This window comes from Tachyglossus aculeatus, chromosome 5, assembly GCF_015852505.1.
Source record: "Tachyglossus aculeatus isolate mTacAcu1 chromosome 5, mTacAcu1.pri, whole genome shotgun sequence".
In the NCBI taxonomy this organism is placed as follows: domain Eukaryota; kingdom Metazoa; phylum Chordata; class Mammalia; order Monotremata; family Tachyglossidae; genus Tachyglossus; species Tachyglossus aculeatus.
In genome coordinates, this window is record NC_052070.1 from 64,640,598 (window position 1) to 64,657,420 (window position 16,823).

At 42.0% G+C, this 16,823-nt stretch overlaps 1 protein-coding gene across 1 annotated transcript in view; it reads right to left on the reverse strand.

Moving 5' to 3' along the window:
* Nucleotides 1-4,108: 4,108 nt before the first annotated feature.
* TRPM1 (transient receptor potential cation channel subfamily M member 1) overlaps nt 4,109-16,823 on the reverse strand; it is a 95,455-nt gene continuing 82,740 nt past the window's right edge. The window contains exon 33 of the mRNA XM_038747318.1: nt 4,109-5,449. Coding sequence (XP_038603246.1) covers nt 4,162-5,449 — 1,288 coding nt within the window. The 3' untranslated portion in view covers nt 4,109-4,161. The remainder of the gene's footprint in view (nt 5,450-16,823) is intronic.

Here is a 16,823-nt window from a genome sequence, read left to right on the forward strand (position 1 = left end):
TAGTCACTTTCATTACGTGATGTATAATTCACTCTTTTTTTAATGACATTTATTAAGTGCTTACTATGAGCAAAGCACCGTTCTAAGTGCTGAGCACTTTTAATCCTGGTATTTAAGTGTATATTAACATTTTCAGATTTTAGGAATAGGGTCAGGAGTAAGTCATCGTTAGTTCCCTGAAGATGTGAATTTATAATCCGTAGATGGAAGTTGGCTCCTAAATTAAGCAATCTTCCATGACTGACAGAAAAAAAAGTCTTGAAATTTCCAAAGTAAAAATAATGGAGTTTTTGAAAAGTCATGAACCTTCAATACTTAAAAGGTTTGACTTTCATTAAAGTGTTTCTTATCACTCTGATAATTTATGGTTTTGAATATAGGTACGTATCCAAAGGTGATACAATATATTGGATCTAATATCTATTTTTAACATTAAATGTTAGGATCATCTGAAAATTCATTATACCAGTATGCAGTTTCTTAATATTTTTATGCAAACCTGAAAAGGAATACCAGGCTATTTTAGGGCATTTCCTTGTGTAGCCCATTTTCTTATGGGATAAATTCCAGGTCAACAGTCAAGCAGCTGAAGGCTTGCAGGGATTAAATCAAAATATCTTGAAAAACCATTTTCTGTTTACCATTATGAGCCCAAACCATTAGAATAAACAAATGTTGTTTTCCCTTTGGTAGAGGTCTTTTGTCACAAAACATCTTAAAACAATTACAAATTTTTATTTTTATTTTTCAAATAAATTAAGAGCAGTCCTTTTGTATCATTTATAATTAAACTGGAAAAAAAGAACATTTTTTTTAAAGCCCATTACCAGCAAAGGACAAACAATGTGGTAGATAAGTGGCCATCAAGTGAATGACTTTTCAGTGTTTTCTTAGTGAAATACCTTAAGAAAGGGCGAGGAAAGGAGGCTGAACAACATAGAGGAAGTGCTCTATGTGCTCCCAAGTGCTTAGTACAGTGCTCTGCACACAGTAAGCGCCCAATAAATATGATTGAATGAATAGAGGAAGACACTTGGAGAGACAGGGGAAAAGTCTGCTTTTCCTTGCAAAAACACTGGGCAATGCTACTTCAACCACACATTTTAATCTGGAAATATACCTGGAAATGAATTTATATTTGCTTTTCAAAATAAACCTGCTGAATTTGTAAAGAATACTTGCATTATTCCCAGAAATTAACACCAGCTCGTTGTGGGTAGGGAATGTGTCTGTTTATTGTTATATTGTACTCTCCCAAGCGCTTGGTACAGTGCTCTGCACACACAGTAAGCGCTTAATACATATGATTGATTGATTGATGGATTGAAGTCACTGTTAGCTGCAGTTAAGCACAAAATCACTAATGGTCATTAAGAGTAGTGTTAGGAAGGAAACTGGCAAAAAGAGGGTGGTGAAAAAAGGATGAGGAAGAAAACCTAACAGCTTTAAATTATTTGATCTATTGCAACAGTACATTGAAATTAGTCTTCTTAGTGCACCTAATAGACATCTATTAGGGAATCGGCATAATATTTCTCCCTAATAGTACTTTCCAAGCGCTTAGTACAGTGCTCTGCACACAGTAAGCCCACAATAATTACGATTGAAAAAAGTAAATCCATATTCTGATAAATCCTAATTTTTGCTTTTCTCGCACGTCCCATTGAATGGCTATGATATGAAAACGTAAGATGTGCATTGAGACCGGTTTCCAGCTGAAATTAATTTGATCAGTACAGTACAGTTGTTAAATGTTAATGTACAACTAACCAGATCTTCTCTAATGAGTATACTCCCCTGGAAGTAAGTTTGGTGCTTAGGGAGACAAAAAGACCATTCATGTTATGGTCCAGATCACGTATATTTTATTTTATTTTGTTAATATGTTTTGTTTTGCTGTCTGTCTCCCCCTTCTAGACTGTGAACCTGCTGTTGGGTAGGGACCGTCTCTATATGGTGCCAACTTGGACTTCCCAAGTACAGTGCTGTGCACAGAGTAAGCACTCAATATGATTGAATGAATGAATGAATATATGTGACATATATGTGACTCTGCTCCTTTCCTAACCTTTCTTTTTGAGACAAGGGGACTAACTGGTTCTGGGTGTCTCCCTGCTTTCCCTTTCCCTGGCCTAATATCACCTCAACGCCTCCCCATCCCATTAGCGCTCTCTTCTCTTTTTCATTTTCTTTCCCCTCCTCACCCAGAGGGTCGAAAACGCCTCCTCCAGAAAGCCTACCCAGCTTTTCCCACCACCACCCTGAGCTTCACAAACCTACCAGCCTTGTAAAGTACCCTTGTATTTATTTACACCCATCGCGTTTACTCAATTGTGCATTTAGTTGTTTGATTGCTCTAGTTATGGAGAAGCAGCACGGCAGAGTGGATGGAGCATGGGCCTGGGAGTTGGAAGCTCGTGGTTCTAATCCCAGCTCCACCACTTATTTGCTGCGTGATTCTGGGCAAGTCACTTCACTTCTCTGCATGCCTCAGTTACCTCACCTGTAAAATGGGAATCGAGGCAGTGAGCCCCACGTGAGACAGGGACTGTGTCCAACCCAATTTGCTTATATCCACCCCAGTGCTCAGCACAGTGCCTGGCACATAGTGAGTGCTTAACAAATACCACAGTTATAATTATAATAAATATTTTTATGCTTTTCCCCCCAGTAATTGGGTGAGCTCCTCTTTAGGAAGAAATGCATCATCTCTTTGTGTTGTACTTCGGCAAGCATTTAATAGAGTTCATTATGCCTACTGAGGGCTTAATAATAAATACTATTACTACTAAATGGGAGCCCTTGGGTGGGGAAGAGGCAGGGTCCCAGAGCCCAGTGGATGGCATTTCAGCCTTTTGCTCTAGAGCCGGGGGGGGGGGGGGGGGCGGCTAGACAAGATTGTAAGCCCCTTGTGGGCAAGAACCATGTCTAACTCTGTTGTACTGCACTCTTCCAAGCGCTTACGCAGTGGGTTACGTATGGTAAGCGCTCAATATCATCGATTGACTGATAGATTGATTTCCCTGGATCCAGAGGGGCGGAATAAGCCCTTGCTTGACTCTGAAGCCTGATAGAAACAAAATATGCTGCTGTCCAAGTCCCAGAACCCAGTAAGGGCAGGGCAGGTCCTCTGACCCACCTCAGAAACAAACTGGACGTGAAGCTCTCATCCTGTGGCTCCATTTCTAGCCTCGTGACTGAACGCCTGCATAGACATATTCATACGCAAATACATACCCACTTGCAAAGACAGTTCTATCTCATATTAAATGTCTATAGGTGCTAAAGTGCAGATACAGTGAACTTGAGTCCACTAGTAAGACAAGGGGAAAACTTGAAAATGTATATTTATCCTTATGTTCGTGCACCTCCACAAAAATTCTGGGTACTTTAGCCAGAAGAGTAAATAGCTCCAAATATTTATTAACTTTATAATATTCACTGCCATTTACTAACCAGAGAGGGAGAGAGATGGTAAATTGGAATCTTGATGATTTTATTTTGAGTTGTTCTGGTTAAAGAACATGCTAACTCTCTTGGGTCAACAATATGCTACTTTCCCATTAGGGCACTCGTTTTTAATGATATGTAAAAAATAATCAATGCAGAATTTTTCTGAACCCTAATGATTTAAAATAGTTAATTCTGGAAACAGTGTGGCCCTCCAGGGCATAAAGATAAGTGGGTGGAAAATTCTGGAAAGAGTGTGGCCCTCCAGGGCATAAAGATAAGTGGGTGGGAAAATCGGCCTTCTGCAACCTCAGGTTGGGAGTGATTTTAAAAAACAGAGCTACCTGCTGCTCCTGCAGTATTTTCTTTAACTACCCCTTTCCCAGACCAAGAATAGTGCCTTGTTGGACCCTGGAAACTAAAATCTCCCAGGTTTTAATTGAAGGAGGGGTGGAGGTTCAAGGAAAGGAACCACACCAAAGCGGCATCAGCAGCAGGTAATTTTGCTTTTAAACCACCTTCTCCTCCCCTCAGTCTTCACTCACCAGGCTTGAAAGCACACACACCCGGACTACTCAACTGCTTGTACCTGACCCCTAAATCCGACGAAAGGGACCCAAGTTGCATTTTCTGCTAAAATAGGTACGATAAAGGGTAGGGTTCTGTAACGTAAGCTGACGTGACACCCCGTGAGTGTCTAAAAGCCACATCTCAACATTCCCTTACTGTGGACGCATTTTCTTGCTTTGCTCCTTGTTGTTTCATGGCGCTGCCAGAAGCCACTACCAGGTTAGCGACACTGCTGGCGTGCCCGGGTCTGTCTAATTTGTCCTGAACGGACTTGGCGGGGCGAGAATGGCTATGTAAACTTTTTGACCTCACAGAGAGAAATCCACAAGTCCCATCTGATTTTACGGAGAGCAAATTTTCAGTCGCAGTTCTGTCGCTGACGAGCCGGGGCGAACGAGAGGCAGAGGCATCTTCTTCAGTAATGTCACTTTCATCTTCCGTGTCGGTCAACTGCTCTTTTTGTTCTGCTTGCCTTACAGCTTCAGATACAATGGAAGGTAAGTCTGTACTATGAGAACGAGAAGTCTTCTGCTGAACCCGGTATTTCCATTCTGCAGTCCACTGTTGAACCGTAGAAGGGTGAACGTGGTCCATGATTGAACTGTATTCTGTACTCCAGTTGTTTACTCCGCTAAGCAGTTTCTTTCTCTGGGAGAATATAAAGCTTCTGGACTTTACTGTTGTGCTTTTACAAATACTGGGCGTTTCATCAGGATAATATCTCATCACTTTCGTTTTTTCTATGGGATAAGAGGTGGTAGCGTCTACCTTTGTCTTATCTCCTATTAGTTGAGTGTTCTGAAATTCTGATTTAGGGTGTCTGTTCCTATCGGGATCTGTTTGGTTTGAGCTTTGGGAAATCGTTTCTTCGCTGTTAGGATTCACCGGCCTATCATCTGTGGGAATACCAATATCCGAAACCGAGCTTGGCCCTAAAATATCCTCTGTGTTGCCTAATATGGTTTTATTGCAATCTTGTGCTGCAACTAGATTGGAACTGGATGTAACCCGAAGACTTTCTTGGCGCTCCGGTGTCAGATGAGTCCTTGATTCCACCCCATCCTTCTCTTCCTTTGAACGGAAAGAACAGGCCCTTTTCCGTAATCCTGATCCTGGAGACAAAGGAATGGCACTGTCCTCGTAGACTAACTCTTCTCCGCTGATGTGGTATCTGTACATGCTACAGCCATCAGAGCTATTGACACTGCTTTGTCTTAGGAGATAAGTTGCATCACAATCAGAGGAAGCCCTGGAGCGGGTCTGTGCGAGCTCAGACTTGTCAATTCCCACAAGATTTTCAAGAGCATTTACCATTCTACCAGAGAGATCTTCCAGCTGAGAAAGTCGCAGGTCAACAGTCTGCAGAGAAGCTTTCATGAAATGCTCTCTTTCATTCACTTCTTCTAACCTCATTGACATATTTTCAACTCTAATGGAAAAAAAAAAATATATATATATATGCTAAATAGTGAATAACTACAGGTAAAAAGGACAAGTATTTGTTTCTCATTTGTAGCCGCATTGCAAGCCAGACATTTTCAATTTTAAAAAACCATAGGGTCTCATAAATATTTCTTTGGAGTCTAGAGAAATTCAGGATAAATGATCATTCTTACAGGGTGCATTACAAAAAACTTGTACAAAAAAAGCAAGAACAAAAATAAACACTCAGTGATATGATTCAGGCTTTCCTGTGCACTGAATTATTATGGTAAGCAGCGACTAGAAGATACAGCTTTGGGTGAACTAGATTCCAATTAGGCTGTGGCTCATTGTGGGCCAGAGACAGTAATTAATTTCCACTCACATATTCTTTCCCTCAGTTCAGTGCTTTTCCCACAGTAGGCAATTAGTAAGTACTATTCAATCAATCAATCCTATGTTTTGAGCCCTTACTGTATGCAGAGCACTTTTCTAAGAACTTGGGAGAGTACAGTATAAGAGCTGATAGACTCTACCCACAACAAGCTCACTATCTAGTAAAAAAATTATCCAATATTTTCTTTAAAGGACAACAGAGCATTAAGTCAGATGAAGAATTCTATTGTGTCAAATTATGCATTTTTGAATGGTCTTGAATTTTCTTAAATAAATTTACAGAGTGATGAAAGACAATTTCAGAAAGCGATCAGTGTGTATCAGATTTTGTTATTAGAAAACCTGGTGAGTGCTTTTGCAATGCCAGTGTTTCATAGAGCATAATAAAATGCATTGGTATAAACCAAGTGCGAATGATAGAAGATTTTAACTACCAGACCTAAATAAGCTAATCACACAAATTCATTCTCTTAATTTAAGCCATCATAAGCCATTTGGTTATTTAGTGGAAACTCCTGAATAAATATACATCGGACGTTTCTGACCAGTCTAGATTCTTCCTGCCTCTCCTCTTGAGGAGTGCAGGGAATGCTTCTGCCAGCTCTGTTATACTTTCATATTGTCCTTTCCCAAGAGCTTAGTACAGTGCACAGTAAGTCCTCAATAAAGATGAATGATTGACTGAGTGACAGGTGACCTCTGGGAGAGCACTATTCTTGGGAGATTTAAAAAGAGGGAAGAGGGCTGGGGAAATAATGGGATGGGCGGCTTAAACTAAAGGCAAAAGTCAAAAAATAATCTATCGAAACTGGTCAGGCATCTAAAACTATTGTGGCAGTAGTTTGAAATGACTCCTCCACCCCATGGGCAAGGCTGGCCCTGTGGTCATAATAATAATAATAATTACACTAGTTAAGCACTTACTATGTGCCAGGTACTGTGCTAAGCACTGGGTTAGATAGAAGTAAATCGGGCTGGATACAGTCCCTGTCCCACCTGAGGCTCACAGTCTCAATCCCCATTTTGCAGATGAGGTAACTGAGGCCCAGAGAAGTAAAGTGACTTGTCCAAAGTCACACAGCAGACAAGTGGTGGAGCTAGGATTAAAACCCATGACCTTCTGATTCCCAGGCCCATGCTCTATCCACTATGCCAAGACAAGCAGGGCTTGACCAGGGAGAGCAAGAGCCACTCTGTTTTATCCCACGGTCTGCCGAGGTGGGTGGAAACCCTACAGATCCCCAGCCTGGGTGTTGCATCCTGCTGGTTGAAGAAGAAGGAAGAATGAGAAGCAGTGTGGCCGGCGCTTAGAACAGTGCTTGGCACATAGTAAATGCCAAATGCCATCATTATTATTATTATAAGTGAGAAGCAGCGTGGCCTAGTGGATAGAGCATGGGCTTGAAGTCGGAAGGAAGTGGGTTCTAATCCCAGCTCCGCCATTTATCTTCTGTATGTCCTGGGGCAAGTCACTTTATATTATAATGGCATTTATTAAGCGCTTACTATGTGCAAAGCACTGTTCTAAGTGCTGGGGAGGTTACAAGGTGATCAGGTTGTCCCACATGGGGCTCACAGTCTTCATCCCCATTTTACAGATGAGGGAACTGAGGCCCAGAGAAGTGAAGTGACTTGCCCGAAGTCACACAGCTGACAAGTGGTGGAGCCGGGATTTGAACCCATGACCTTTGACTCCAAAGCCCGGGCTCTCTTCCACTGAGCCACACTGTTTCTCTGTCACTTTGTTACTTTCTCTGCCTCATGAACAAAACGGAGAGTGTGAGTTCCATTTGGGACATGGACTGTGTCCAACCTGATATCTTGTATCTACCCCAGAGTTCAGTACAGTCCTTGGCACGTAGTAAAAAATACCATTAACCCCCCACCAAAAACTACGGGGTGACTTTGCCTTTCTCCACACCTACCCTACCCCCATGTCTCACCCAGAACACTTCTGGGCTCGCTGTGGGTTCAGGCAGCATCCCTGGTGGGCAACAAAGGGGAGCAGCGTGGCTCAGTAAAAAGAGCCTGGGCTTTGGATCAGAGGTCATGGGTTCAAATCCCTGCTCTGCCAATTGTCAGCTGTGTGACTTTGGGCAAGTCACTTAACTTCTCTGTGCCTCAGTTACCTCATCTGTAAAATGGGGATTAAGACCGTGTGCCCCCCGTGGACAACCTGATCACTTTGTTACCTCCCCAGTGCTTAGAACCGTGCTTTGCACATAGTAAGCGCTTAATAAATGCCATCATCTTTTAGACTGTGAGCCCAGTGTTGGGTAGGGACTGTCTCTATATGTTGTCAATTTGTACTTCCCAAGCGCTTAGTACAGTGCTCTGCACATAGTAAGCGCTCAATAAATACGATTGATGATGATGATGATCATCGTCATCATCAACCACCTGCCTATCCCACTGTAGCCTGGGCACCACAACACAGCAAGGGAAAAACATCCACTTTTTCACACCTAAACAACCGCAGTGGCACTTACTGTTTTACCGATGCAGGCCTATGGATGGTTCTGGCTTTCAAAATAGCTTTTGTTTTATATTTTCTGGTATTTGTTACTCTCCTACGAATCGACACCTTATCATGATAGGAAAGTTCACGTACGCCGATGAAACTTACAGCTACACCATATAGGACTACCCACAATGGAAGCTCTGAGCCGAAGCGTCAGACAAAGTCGATTCACCTGTGCTGGGCGGCAACAGCACGGGAGAGAGTCAAAGGCGGATAATCAAGTGATCAAAACGTTGATGAAAGACAACAGCAGAGACTCAAGTTCCATTGAGAAGCAGCATGGCTCACTGGAAAGAGCCCAGGCTTTGGAGTCAGAGGTCATGGGTTCAAATCCCGACTATTCCAATTGTCAGCTATGTGACTTTGGGCAAGTCACTTAACTTCTCTGTGCCTCAGTTACCTCAACTGTAAAATGGGGATTAATACTGTGAGCACCCTGTGGGACAACCTGATCACCTTATAACCTCCCCAGTGCTTAGGACAGTGCTTTGCACATAGTAAGCACTTAATAAACGCCATCATTATTATTATTAAACCACTTCTGTATCTTTACCAAGAAAAGTCTCTGGGTACTGGTACCCGAGCAACTTTATTATAGAAGATGGGATGTTCTGAAGAGGGTATGTACATGGAGTCGCTATGGGTCGGAAACGACTTGAAGGCATTTGAAGAAGAAAGTATTTCTTAAGCACTTATTATGTGCCAGGAACCGTACTAAGTGCCGGGGTAGATACATGATAAGCGGGTTGGACACCTGTCCCACATATGCCTCTCAGTCTGAGTCAGTGTGAGGAGGATTTAACCCTCATTTTACAGATGAGGTAACTGAGGCACAGAGAAGTGAAGTGATTTGCCCAAGGTCACACAGCAGACAAGTGGCAGGGCCAGGATTAAAACCCAGGGCCTCTAACTCCCGGGCCCGTGCTCTTTCCACTAGGCCGTGCTATGGCTGTAGTTTTACTTTCCCCCTTTGGCCCAAATCCAGACCCTTCCCTGGCTTTTCTAACCCTCCCTTCTGCCAATTGTTCCGCCAGCTTTCATGGGCAATCCCCCTGCACCCATCTCACTTACTACAGCTACTGTTGTTCCACTTCCCATCCATTCCCAATGCTGGCCCTGGACATTTGATAGGACTCTTGGGCAAATTTCTCTAAATATTCCAACAGTGAAAACTATTTTATGATATCAGTAGTACCTATCATCGTCAAAGAACATAAGATATTTATAAGAAAGATAAAGGAAAACTGCATTCGTTGGTTTAAAATATTAATAAGGTGGATAAAAGTGCAAAGGACCAGAAAGAAAGTCTCAGAAGAATGTAGCAACATTATTAGGAATTTCTGGGTTGGCACGCTTTTCCTTCATTCATTCATTAATCGTATTTATTGAGCGCTTACTGTGTGCAGAGCACTGTACTGAGCACAGCTTCTCTATTTGTAGAAAGGTATGCACAGAACCTGATTTTGACTATCTCATTTAGTGTGTGGAAATACTTCACAGTGGGCAAGGATTGTCTCTCCTGCTGAATTGTACTTCCCAAGCACTTCGTTCAGTGCTCTGCACACAGTAAGCGCTCAATACGATTGAATGAATAATCAAAGTGAAATTTGTCAATTTGAAAGAGAATCATAGAAATGATACTTGGTACTTATACTTCTCTTTTTATGTCAAAGAACTTAATTCAGTAGGAACTAAGGTGGTACAAAACCATCTGCTGGTTCCTTTCTTATCTGCTCTCTTTCCTTTCACCCTACCCCTACCCTCAGCTCATGGTTTTAGCTCCCCACAAACAAAACATCCAACTGTTTCTTGTTCTCAAATCTTCCACTTCCAAACTATCGCCCTTATCTTTCTCCCCAACTAGAATTATCTTCCTTAATAGCTTTTTCAAACCACATCTCCTCCCTCCTTCCCAGTCTTCTCAAAAAGCCTCTCTAGGAAGCATTCCCTGATTAATTCAACTTTCATGGTCATGGCAACTACCCAGTTATGCATTTATCTGTTTGTTATTGAATTATCTACTTGTTTGTTATTTACATCTATTTTTACATTCTTTTAGTTACTCTATAGTCATCAATTTATGTCTACTTATCTTTTCCATTAGCTTGTAAAATCCCCAAGGGCAGGAATTGTGTCTCTAACTTCTGAAAATCATCTCAAATGTCCAAGAGTGAGAAGTCTCTACACAGTAGGTGCTTGCTACATATTGTTGAAGATGATGGTGATTTTAAAATATTCGGTACTTGTCACAGTAGAACAACTTTAAGCGCTACTCCAGATCTCTTAATAAGCCAAGGAACAATACCAGGTAATGCCCACTCTGGTTTTTGCTTCTGGACTGCGTAGTTGTATGTTTTGGGGTGGTAAGTGGTGATGCTGGGTTGTGGGCAGTTTCTGGCCGATTTTGTGATTGATCAAATCATCACTCCTCGTTATTTAACTGTACTTATTTATTTATTTATGTATATTAATGTCTGTTTTCCCCTCTAGACTGTAAGCTCGGTGTGGGCAGGAATGTGACTGTTATTATATTGTACTCTACCAAGCGCTTAGTACAGTGCTTTGCACACAGTAAGTGCTCAGTAAATACAACCGAATGAATGAAAGTAGGTGGTTACTAGATTTTATGATTGGCATCCAGACTGGATTTGTCACTGTCCTTTATTATTTGGTATTAAACACCATAATGATAATAATAATAGTTCCCTCTCTTGGTCTGTTTCCCAACTTGGAATCTGTTACTAGAATCCCAGTGGATTCTAGCCTCCAGTGGAAGTGAAGTAAGTGATCTAAGACATTTGCCATCTTTTCTTTTAAGAGAATGAATTGTTCCCTAGAGACAAACAATTTTTTAATCTATTTTGCATACTGGGCTCTCACTTTCAAGCATAGGGGTCAATTTCAAGAGGATAGAGGCCCCGCAGCTTTCTTTTAATGGTATTTGTTAAGTGCTTACTATGTATCAGGCATTGTACTAAGCGCTGGGATAGCTACAAGTTAATCGGGTTGGACACAGTCTATGTCCCACATGGGCTTCACAGTCTCAATTCCCATTTTACAGATGAGGGAACCGAGGGACAGATGGTGAGGTGACTTGCCCAGATGGCAGAGCCAGAATCAGAACGCAGGTCCTTCCGACTTGTGGCCTGTTCGCTAACCACATTGCTTCTCACTTCTCAAAGTTCAGCTTTTTGACCTGGACATCCAGACTTGCTCACCTCGGGTCTCTGACGAGAGTTAGAAAAGACCCCAGATGGTGACTTTCTGGCCTGTTAGCACTATGAAGCCAATCTCCCCTTTTTCCATTCGATCCTCACCCTCAGAACACAAAACTGACATCTGAGGCAAATACCTTTTCCTTTACTATCGCATTTACCACAGTGACTCTGGAAGCAGTTTATGTCAGTTTATGTCTCATATCATCTCCTTTCTATTTTGGAATATGGCCTAGCTACTCTCGTCACACTAGTTACTCGGACGTTCTTCTGAATCATCAAGCTTTGCCTAACTCCTCATTTCCCTCTTTACAGTAGAATTGGTTTCACTTCTCCTAATTGACTGATGAGCTCTTTTGAGGAGAGCAATAGAGGTTCTTTTCCAAGCCACGGGCTATTTAATTTTTTGTTTTGCAGGCCAGGAAAACAGTTCCCAATAGGTCTAGTCTTTCCTATAATTTGAGGCACAAGGGAATAGAAAATAAATGGATAAAACCATCAAAGACTATAGTCATCTACATTTCCTTTTTTAAAAAAACCCTCTAGATGCTATACTAATATCTATGGCATTTCTTCTCTCAGCGGAAACCAGTGTAGCTTTGGACATCATCAACATAATCTGGTTTGAATCAATAACTGCTGTTTTCTTTCTGGTATTTTAGATTAATTCACAAATTTACCCATATGGGCCTCTGGAATTTTCCAGTTAGGAAAGCTGCAGTCCAGTGTCCCCTTCAACTCTGCTGATACAGTAGTTCCTTTTTGTTTCATTTTGCTTCAGTTTTATGTTTTAATTGAAGGAAGTGAAAGAAGGTGGTGTATTAGTAAGTGGGGAAATGAAATTTGCTAGAAAGAAGAGTTTAAAATAATACAATGCAAAGACTGTAGAAACAAATTAGGTTGTTGAGGAAAAGCATTTTCTTTGCCATTTCATGCCAGATGCACTGTTGGCATTTGTGATGTGTCCACATATTAACTTAGAACTGAATCTTCCTGTATGACAAGGGGCAGGATTATTCAGGTTTCAGTAGTTCAGATGAACTAGTTCCTGAGTGTTTTTTTAAGGAGAGTCATATTCAGCCTATGGTGGAGACCAGTCCTGGAATCTAGGACCCAACCTGAGTTCTGAAATGGGACCCCCAATTAAGGTGTCCCATACCCAGTAACAATTCATTTCGCCATTCACATGGAGAAGCAACATGCCTTAGTGGATAGATCACAGGCCTGGGGGGTCAGAAGGACCTGGGTTCTAATCCTGGCTCCACCACGTGTCTGCTGTGTGACCTTGGGCAAGTCACTTAACTTCTCTACGTCACACGAGTTGTCTACACGCGCTGCCTAGAATTCCTCAACAACAACTCTCTCCTCGACCCCCTCCAGTCTGGCTTCCGTCCCCTTCATTCCACGGAAACTGCGCTCTCAAAGGTCACCAATGACCTCCTGCTTGCCAAATCCAACGGCTCATACTCTGTCCTAATCCTCCTCGACCTCTCAGCTGCCTTTGACACTGTGGACCACCCCCTTCTCCTCAACACGTTATCTGACCTTGGCTTCACTGACTCCGTCCTCTCCTGGTTCTCCTCTTATCTCTCCGGTCGTTCTTTCTCAGTCTCTTTTGCAGGCTCCTCCTCCCCCTCCCATCCTCTTACTGTGGGGGTTCCCCAAGGTTCAGTGCTTGGTCCCCTTCTGTTCTCAATCTACACTCACTCCCTTGGTGACCTCATTCGCTCCCATGGCTTCAACTATCATCTCTACACTGATGACACCCAGATCTACATCTCTGCCCCTGCTCTCTCCCCCTCCCTCCAGGCTCGCATCTCCTCCTGCCTTCAGGACATCTCCATCTGGATGTCCGCCCGCCACCTAAAGCTCAACATGTCGAAGACTGAGCTCCTTGTCTTCCCTCCCAAACCTTGTCCTCTCCCTAACTTTCCCATCTCTGTTGACGGCACTACCATCCTTCCCGTCTCACAAGCCCGCAAACTCGGTGTCATCCTCGACTCCGCTCTCTCATTCACCCCTCACATCCAAGCCGTCACCAAAACCTGCCGGTCTCAGCTCCGCAACATTGCCAAGATCCGCCCTTTCCTCTCCATCCAAACTGCTACCCTGCTCATTCAAGCTCTCATCCTATCCCGTCTGGACTACTGCACTAGCCTTCTCTCTGATCTCCCATCCTCGTGTCTCTCTCCACTTCAATCCATACTTCATGCTGCTGCCTGGATTATCTTTGTCCAGAAACGCTCTGGACATATTACTCCCCTCCTCAAAAACCTCCAATGGCTACCGATCAATCTGCGCATCAAGCAGAAACTCCTCACCCTGGGCTTCAAGGCTGTCCATCACCTCGCCCCCTCCTACCTCACCTCCCTTCTCTCCTTCTACTGCCCAGCCCGCACCCTCCGCTCCTCCACCACTAATCTCCTCACTGTACCTCGCTCTCGCCTGTCCCGCCATCGACCCCCGGCCCACGTCATCCCCCGGGCCTGGAATGCCCTCCCTCTGCCCATCCGCCAAGCTAGCTCTCTTACTCCCTTCAAGGCCCTGCTGAGAGCTCACCTCCTCCAGGAGGCCTTCCCAGACTGAGCCCCTTCTTTCCTCTCCCCTCGTCCCCCTCTCCATCCCCCCGTCTTACCTCCTTCCCTTCCCCACAGCACCTGTATATATGTATATATGGTTGTACATATTTATTACTCTATTGATTTATTTATTTATTTATTTTACTTGTACATTTCTATCCTACTTATTTTATTTTGTTGGTATGTTTGGTTCTGTTCTCTGTCTCCCCCTTTTAGACTGTGAGCCCACTGTTGGGTAGGGACTGTCTCTATGTGATGCCAATTTGTACTTCCCAAGCGCTTAGTACAGTGCTCTGCACATAGTAAGCGCTCAATAAATACGATTGATTGATTGATTGATTGATTCTCTAGGCCTCAGTTCCCCCATCTGTAAAAGGGGATTAAGTGGGTGAGTCTCATGTGGGTCAGGGACTGTGTCCAACCTGATTAGCTTGTATCTACTCCAGTGCTTAGAACAGTGCCTGGCACATAATAAGTGCTAACAAGCACCATAATAATAATATATACATGATATATATATATAATAATGTAATAATATTTACATGATATTATAAATAGTAATGATATAATGATATATACATGGTATTATATAATATATACATGCTATTATATATAATAATATAATATATACATGATATTGTATATAATAATATAACATATTATTATAAACTATAATATGAGAGTCATTAGGGGTCATGGTTTATAGACTTGGAGTGAAATCGCCAATGCGTGGAAAACTTCCCTAACTCACTGTGGTTCATTTATTCTCTTGGGGATTTGGAGCTGAACATTATGAAACACAGACCCAAAGTGCTTAAATAAAACATTCCATTTTAAAAGAAAACTTCAATGAAAGGTTCCCTTCTAATTACATCATTAGATCAATCAATCTGCCAAGCTTTGTGAATGTTTCCAGTGACTTAGAACAGAGTAGTATATAATAGCATCCTGTAATTCTGTTTCCTAAAAATAATCTAAAAAGGATTTATTTTGAATGTTGATTTGTTATTCCATATAAGATGCACATTTTCATTCAGCTAAGGGTTGTGACTGCATATTTTTTCATGAGTTTGGAGCACTGAAAACTGAAAGCCTGCCATAAACCTAAATAAATAAATAAAACTTGAAAAGATGAACTTTCCCAACTTCACAGTTCAATACATTGCAATAAGTGGGAATAAATGTTCCTTCTCCTTCTCCTGATCCTCTTTCTCCTCCTATTTGAAACCAATACATTGATAATTTTTCATCTGCAAGGCATTCTATGAGAAGTAGCGTAGCCTGGTGAAAAGAGCACAGGAGTGGGAGTCAGGAGGACCTGAGTTCTAATCCCCTCTCCACCATTTGTCTGCTGTGTGACCATGGGCACGTCACTTCGCTTCTCTGGGCCTCAGTTACCTCGTCTGTAAAATGGGATTAAGACTGTGAGCCCCATATGGAACATGAACTATGTCCGACCTGATTAGTATGTATCTATCCCAGTACTCAGTACAGTGTGTGGCACATAGTAAGAGCTTAACAAATATCATTACAAAGTTTATAAAAGAAGAATTTCCTAAATGACAAGGTCAGATATTTATTTGAGCAGATAGCACTTTATGTAACGGTTACAAACCACTTCAGGACTTCATGAGTTTTTGCTTTTGAATTTTAAGACTCCCGCAGTTACACAGCAGATGACTAGACCGTTAAACCTACAGAATCTGGTGTAAATTACCCAGATCAGTTATTTTTATTTCTTCCCTTTTGGGCCTTGGCTCTAAAATTCTGTAACCAAATTTCTAGAGTGAAAACTTCCTCCTACTCTAGTGCTACTTTGAGACCGAGTGGCATAATTGGTGAAACATCAGGGTGTCGGTATGATTTCCTTCTCCACACTGAGAGGCAAATATCTTTGGAATTGGAAAGGAATCTCCTTTCTCTACTCTCTCTGGAAGCAGCTTATTCATTTGTCTCACTGAACAAATCCTCATAGTGACTGTAGACTGTAAGCTCACTGTAGGCAGGGAACACATCTACCAACTTGGTTAAATTGTACTCTCCCAAGCGCTTGGTACAGTGCTCTGCACAAAGTAAGCACTCAATAAATACAATCGATTGATCCATATGATTGAGTGGTTTGAGGACTGGATGATTTTCAATCTAAGCAAGGTAAAGAGGATTCTGCTATAAAAGGGAAATGACAGTTGAATGGTCTATAGGTCTCTGAGATTTAGGAGATTTATGTCAAGAACCTTAAACCTTGTATGACCCTGAGGTAATATAATGTGGTTTGATCACCTTTTTCCATTTTTAATGAAAATGCAACTTTTAGAAAGATTTTATATCACTTTAGTCAAACTTGTACAACTTCAGGTGGGGTGATGGCACTGAGTTCTGAGGGATTTCTTCCTGAACGCTACTTAAAAGCTTCCTGTGGCATAGATAAAACTGCTTACTGATTTTCAGACTTTGGTTAAGATCTAGGTATTTAGCCTGTTTATGCTGCAGGGAGTTGGTAACTTGAAAACAATTCTGTTCTTTTTTAAAAATTGATTTTATTCTGCTTTTAATGAGGAAAAAATTAATTGTACGGCTCAGTTGCACTTGCATACTGACTCTTCCTACTGAAGGATGCAATTTAAAGTGAACAAGTAGAATCATTAAAAGAAAACTAAGTTTTTTGATTGC